General features: G+C 38.2%; 1 protein-coding gene across 1 annotated transcript in view; it reads right to left on the bottom strand.

Annotated features, from left to right (window-relative positions):
• Positions 1-7,500, bottom strand: part of igsf11 (immunoglobulin superfamily member 11) — a gene marked incomplete at its 3' end in the record, with an annotated part of 123,384 nt that overhangs the window by 20,806 nt on the left and 95,078 nt on the right. The window contains exon 2 of the mRNA XM_084418448.1: positions 3,265-3,428. Within this exon, the coding sequence (XP_084274574.1) occupies positions 3,265-3,428 (164 nt within the window). The remainder of the gene's footprint in view (positions 1-3,264; positions 3,429-7,500) is intronic.

The following is a 7,500-nucleotide window of genomic DNA, read 5'->3' as shown; positions in this document are numbered from 1 at the left end:
TGTGTGTGTATGTATATATTGACGTGAACTATGAAAGCTGTATCATACTTGAATAATTATATGAGCAATATCACGCTCATAGCCATGAAAAAATGGTTTTATCAATAAAATTAAACAGTATTTTCTAATAAAGCCTGATGTCTTCCAATAATTCAAGCACCTCTTCAGAAATATGGCTGTTTTCAAGGGTTTTCCAAGACTTTAAATTTCAAAAAGTCGAATTGAAGCACTTTAAGCACCTTGCACGAACCCTGTGAGAATAATTCTGGGTGATTTCTGGTGCCGTGACCCTGGTTGGCAGTTTTTATGTGTTTACTTTGGCGTTTCTGAATGAATCCTCCAGTGGTAAACATGGGGATGTTTGTGAAGGCCTGCTGTATTTACAGGGTGTTGGACCGCATCCGTACACAAAGTCAGATGACGGTCATGTTTTAAGTTAATGAATCACCAACACACTCCCGACTTCAGCTTCTTCAGTCCGCTAATGAACACAGGGACGCTGCGAAATCTCCACAGGAAGCCGGCAGTCACATGCTGTCTTCAAAGAGAGACTTGAGAGGGGGAAAAAAGTGCTTAATGTGGAAACCATGAAATGTGAGACACTGTGTTCAACGCTCAATCAGCAAAACGAATCAAATCAATGAAGGGGTCTATACTTTAAACATGTTTATTGATTATGATCTAGTTGTGTAGCATCACACTGTACCGCCTGCAGTTGCACTGACATGAGAACAGGTGCATGATGGGGAGTTGCATTCAAGCAAGCGAATGTGTTGAAAAAAATTAATATAGACTTTGTATGTATAGATTTTGTAACTAAATGCTGTTTAATCTAGTAAAAACATGGTCACTTTTAAGACATGTAAATGTTTGCACATTCATATGTTGCTAATGCTAAGAAGTTATTAATACAATATGGTTTTAGTCAAATATGACGGTATGAAGCTTACCCGGGAGTGCAAAAGTTGTGTGCACTTTGTGAATGCGCTGTGAAGGTTAATCCTTATGGATAGAATCAAGCACTCTTCTAAATGGTTTCCCGCTTATGATTTCACTTTTCTAACTTTAGTTAGTGTGCAGTGATGGGAATAACGGCGTTATAAATAAACGGCGTTACTAACGGCGTTATTTTTTTCAGTAACGAGTAATCAAACTAATTACTGCTTCCTCCATTACAACGCCGTTACCGTTACTGTCAATAAAAATGCGGCGTTACTATAGTTTAGCTCACTGAAGCGGTTTTCATCCGAGTAGGCTCTCTCTCTCAGCCATAGGAGCTGCAAAGTTTTTTTCTCTGGTGTGTGAGTGTTTATAAGGCGCCGGACTGGACAAAAGCGAGGCGAATGTCGCGAGAGCGCTCGACAGTGCGCGAGAGAGACCGAGTGTGTCCGAGAACGCGTTTGACAGTGCGCGGCAGAGACCGAATGTGTCCGAGAACGCGCTCGACAGTGCGCGAGAGAGACCGAGTGTGTCCGAGAAGGCGTTTGACAGTGCGCGAGAGAGACCGAGTGTGTCCGAGAACGCGCTCGACAGTGCGCGAGAGAGACCGAGTGTGTCCGAGAACGCGTTTGACAGTGCGCGAGAGAGACCGAGTGTGTCCGAGAACGCGCTCGACAGTGCGCGAGAGAGACCGAATGTGTCCGAGCATAAATACTTTATTTATAAATAAATTACACATTTCAGCATTATATGTAGCATATTGGTATCATATGCAATGTTTTAATTAGTTTATATAACATAAACTCCAAAATAACCTGCAGGGAACGTTCAAACATATTTGTTTGACGGTTGTGAACACGTGCGGCAAACATGACTAGAATTTGGCTAAAATAAATAACCTCTGATGATGACGTTCTCTGTAGGTTATAAAAATAAACCCACAAAAGATTATATCGTATTATTATTATTTATGTTGATACATTGTTCAGTATTATATTGAGAGCACTTTTTGTTAAACTTACTATTGTGAGGAAGAAAAAACTAACTAAAACTAAAAGCTATACAGAATGTCTACCAGTTGTAAAGGTGTGTGAGTTTTATTTTAATTATATGCACTAGTGTATGTGTATGAATATTTTTATAAGGCTACTATTTATTTCTTTTTGGTACATTTCTTAAGAAGCATGATTTATTTTTAGACTTATTTGTTGGCCAGTTGTGGTCTGTGCAATAAATATAAAAAGTTCTAAACCATCTATTATTTTGTTGTTCCACTATAGTAATGATAATGTTTTAATATTTAAGTTAATAGGTGTCTCTCACATTGTCCCACAGCAACATTAAAATAGTGTAGATTAGTGTACAATGTTTAATAATAATAAGATGTTCTATTTAGTGTCCATTTCATTCATTTAAAATTTCACATTGGGGGTATCCAAGAAATTTCTTGTATTTAAACTTTTTTTTTTTTTTTTTTAAGTAACGCAATAGTTACTTTCGCTAGTAATTAGTTACTTTTGTAATGATGTAATTCAGTTACTAACGCAGTTACTTTTTGTGAGAAGTAACTAGTAACTATAACTAATTACTTTTTTTAAGTAACGTTCCCAACACTGTTAGTGTGTAATGTTGCTGTTTGAGCATAATCAACATCTGCAAAGTTACAAAACTCTCAAAGTTCAAAGCAAAGGGAGATCACTTTTTTAGAAATCGCTTTTTAAGGACTACAACAAACGGCTGGTAGAGACTACACCACATTCCTCTCGGGTTAGTGACATCACCAACCCTAGAATTTGCATAAACCCCGCCCCCGGAACACGATTTATAGATTATCAAGACAGAACATGCTAATCAATGACTAGAAGATAACTACACATCAGCTTCATAAATTCATCAACTAACCATTCAGAAATGTCCTGTTGCTTCTACATGTTGTCACTTCTTCTTGAGTCTCTCCATCATTGTCTGACTCCGGTTTGAACATAAAAGGCTAAAAGTTTTTGAAATGTTCAGTGCATGTGTGTGTGTGAGGTAAAAGGACACGAGCTCTTGAAGCTCCGCCCCCTGTGCCGGGAGCTGCTCATTTGCATTTAAAGGGACACACACAAAAACTGTGTGTTTTTGCTCACCCTCAAAAAGTGACAATTTTAACATGCTATATAACAATATCTGTGGGGTATTTTGAGCTAAAACTTCACACACACACTCTGGGGACATCAGAGGCTTATTTTACATCTTGTGAAAAGGGCATTATACCAGCCCTTTAAATGCATGCGAGTGTTGTTCGGGTCAGTGTGTCGGTGTGTGTGTGTCGTGGTTCTTCACCTGCTCTGGCTGGTTGGCGTTGGCCAGTGGCGTGACCATCCATATGATGTAGAGATTATTGAGCGCAGCGCTCGTGGAGAAGGTACAGGGCAAGACGGCGGCCTGACCTCGGGCCACCTGGACACTGCTCTGGCTCACCGTCACTTCCAGCGCACGCACACACACTGCAGGAAGAACACACACGATCAGTCAAATTACTGTAACACACAACATGCAGAAGATACACTCAGAGAACCTCTTTGAACTCAGAAACTAATCACTCAGAAACTAGTCTTTCTTTAGTGTGTGATGTTGCTGTTTCAGCATGAAAAAGCTCTGAGTTAATCTCTACATCACCGTGTCCTAACTACACGCAATAAAAGGTTATTTTCCATGTTAGTCAGAGTGTTTGTCCTAACCGGCCGCGACGGCGACGAGTCTATTTTAGAAACGGTTTCTATTTTTCTGAGACGTCGCGCTGGAACAACAAACACAAAGTGTGGCGATGATAATCTCAGGTGCTGTTTATGTGCTTTATTTAATGTTAAAAGCGTGTAATGTGACTTTGAATATCATTTAGTGCTCCAGCTTTGAAGCTGTAAAAGCAACAGTGGATAATTCACCTCAGATCTTGAAATTAAACAAATGGAAACAAGAACATTCAAACTGTGAACAAACAAGTGTATTCTTTGACAAAGACTGTTTTAGTAACTCAGCCTATGTATTTTTAATAATGTTTAAATGGTGTAATATTAGAGAATTTGATTATGTAGCTACTTATTCATTTTCTTGCGAGTGCCGTCGAGATTACTCTCTGGTGCGGCGAGACTCCGCCCACACGCTGTTCTGATTGGCTGACTCCGCCCACATGCTGTTCTGATTGGCTGTGGGTTTTGATTGATTTTGACGCATCTCGCAGTCGCGTCGCATCCAGTGTGGACGGACAAATTATTTGTCGCTGGAATCTTATCGCATCGCGTCTGGTTAGGACACGGTGTATCAGTGTTTGTTTATTAACCTTTACCAAGTCACTCAAGAACAAGTTCTTATTTTCAACGACAGCCTGGCAGGATAATTATGATCTCCTGAAGGACATACTACATATTACAATACACACACACATATACGTTCATTTAAAACATTCACAAGCTGTGATAAAAACAGAGATTGCAGAGATTGAAATAAATGACTCCAATTTCAATGACTTTTGTAGCACAATCCAATCATTTGGAGCAGCGAAACTAAATTATTCTAGGTATAATCAAACGAATATGATTAGACGATCGGGTTGAATATTTACTCGATCATCTAATCATAATCGTTTAGATGATTGAGTTGCATTGCAGAATTTCACATGTCAGTGTTTCTGAACTCCCTGAAACGCCTCCATTGCAGTCTTGAGTTTCTTCCGGGAACGAACACGTCACAATATTCCTCATTTAAATAATTCATGCGCAGAATAAAGGGGCGGGGCCTGGTTGAGTTAGTTAGTAGTGTGTTAAACTGGTGGTTATGGTAAGAGCGGGACATTTCCCAAACACACTCGAAGCGCTCGACCAATCACAACACACTGCTCCAGCCGACCAATCAGAGCACAGTGTGCTTTTCAGAAGGAGGGGCTTCATAGAGACAGGAAGTAAACAGAGCGTTACTGACAGACTGGGAAGAGAGGAGCTGCAACAATGGAGAATATGAGGAAAATAATCAACATTCAAGCAGGAAAATTCAACAAAAACGACATCAAGACTATATAAAAGTGCATAATATCGCCTCTTTAAGATTTTCAGCATATTAATTATACATATGAAATGCATACGAAACAGGAATAATGCAACCGTTTCAATTTGCAAAAATCAAAACAAAAGTAAAAAACAGTGATTCGACCTTGATCTATGACATTGAATAAGCGTGTGAATGCCAGATGGGTAAAAAGAAGAAGGCACATCCTGTTTTGATGGTGTGATTAGGTCAAACACAATCACATGATACACAACCACGGCTTATGTTTGCATGAGCTAAACACATTAAACGTCTTAAACTGGGTTACATCCTCGGAGGTCTGTGGGTGTGATGTGAACTCATGCTCATTATGACCTGCAATCAAAATATATCATCCATAAAAACATGATTTTACCAGGTGTATATTTAATGCTATTTATGGAGATATTGTTTGTTTTAAAAAGAACATCCTCATTCATGAATCTGATTGGATTAGCATCTGAACGAACAGCACAATGCCTCTAATTGAGGGGAGATGAACAGGCTCATGTTTCCCAAGCCTCGTTAACACAATATCACATGATTATCATCCGGCCAATCACGTGGGAAGAAGACAGAGCCTCACCAGCTGCACAATAGTTGAAGTCGACTGTGTTCAGGATGGAGCACTTGTATACTACAAACTGCACAGTATACACTGAAAATAGTAGGCTGTATTCCACGATGAACATTTCAATGCAAAATACCCGATGTACCACATGACCTCATTATGTGCATGTTTAACAACGACTAATAAAACACAAGCATTCACAATATTTATTCTGTACAACTAAAATTATGTTTTATCAACAAAAAATTGCATACTTTTTACTAAATCCGATTATATGTAAGGGTGAACTTGTTAATATGATGTTTAATTTCTAGCTGTGATTGAAACGCCCACAACTTAAAAAAAAAAAAGCATGCAACTGAATGCAGTTTGCAATGTTAAATGAAGTCGAAATATGCAAAAGGCATTTTACAGATGTTTAATTCAGTGAGAGTCAAATTATCACCTTTGGAATAAAAATAATTACTGCAAAAAAAGTGTTTAATTTAGTGCAAAAAGGAGCCTTCACTTTTGGCAGTCTGATTAAACAATGAGTCTAAAACTGATTTTAAAATTGTAGCTGATATTGCTTCGTTTATTTGTCACAATGGAAATGGAAGGTCACACATCAAGTGCAGTGCACTGTGGGATACAGTATCTCACATAGTGTCATCTGTTGTAAACTGGATATGTTGGCAAACATACAGTAGTAGGTCATCTGGGTATTGATTTCATGCATACTGAAAAGCGCACACAGAAAATGTGCACATAGAAAATGTGCATACTGAAAATGAGCACACTGAAAATGTGCATACTGAAAATGAGCACACTGAAAATGTGCATACTGAAAATGAGCACATAGAAAATGCATACTGAAAGTGCATACTGAAAATGTGCATACTGAAAGTGCATACTGAAAATGTGCACACTGAAAGTGCATACTGAAAATGCATTGTGAAAATGTGCATACTGAAAATGAGCACATAGAAAATGCATACTGAAAGTGCGCATACTGAAAATGAACACATAGAAAATGCATACTGAAAGTGAGCACATAGAAAGTGCATACTGAAAGTGCATACTGAAAATGTGCATACTGAAAGTGAGCACATAGGTGAGAAAGTGAGCATACTGAAAGTGCATAGTGGAAATGTGTATACTGAAAATGTGCACATAGAAAATGCATACTGAAAATCTGTATACTGAAAATGTGCACATAGAAAATGCATACTGAAAATCTGTATACTGAAAATGTGCATACTGAAAGTGCATACTGAAAATGTGCATACTGAAAATGAGCACACTGAAAATGTGCATTCTGAAAATGAGCACATAGAAAATGCATACTGAAAGTGAGCACACAGAAAGTGCATACTGAAAATGTGCATACTGAAAGTGAACACATAGAAAATGCATACTGAAAGTGCATACTGAAAATGTGCACACTGAAAATGAGCACATAGAAAATGCATACTGAAAGTGAGCACACAGAAAGTGCATACTGAAAATGTGCATACTGAAAGTGAACACATAGAAAATGCATACTGAAAGTGGATAGTGAAAATGTGCATAGTGAAAATGTGCATACTGAAAATCTGTATACTGAAAATGTGCATACTGAAAATGTGCACACTGAAAGTGCATACTGAAAATGTGCATACTGAAAATGTGCATACTGAAAGTGCATACTGAAAATGTGCACACTGAAAGTGCATACTGAAAGTGCATAGTGAAAATGTGCATACTGAAAATGTGCACATAGAAAATGCATACTGAAAGCTCATAATGAAAATGTGCATACTGAAAGTGCATACTGAAAATGCGCACATATAAAATGCATACTGAAAATGTGCATACTGAAAATGTGCACATAGAAAATGCATACTGAAAATGAAAATGTGCACATAGAAAATGCATACTGAAAATGTGCACATAGAAAATGCATACTG

This window comes from Rutilus rutilus (assembly GCF_951802725.1).
Source record: "Rutilus rutilus genome assembly, chromosome: 9".
Taxonomy (NCBI): Eukaryota; Metazoa; Chordata; class Actinopteri; order Cypriniformes; family Leuciscidae; genus Rutilus; species Rutilus rutilus.
This window is presented reverse-complemented; position numbering and strand designations above follow the sequence as displayed.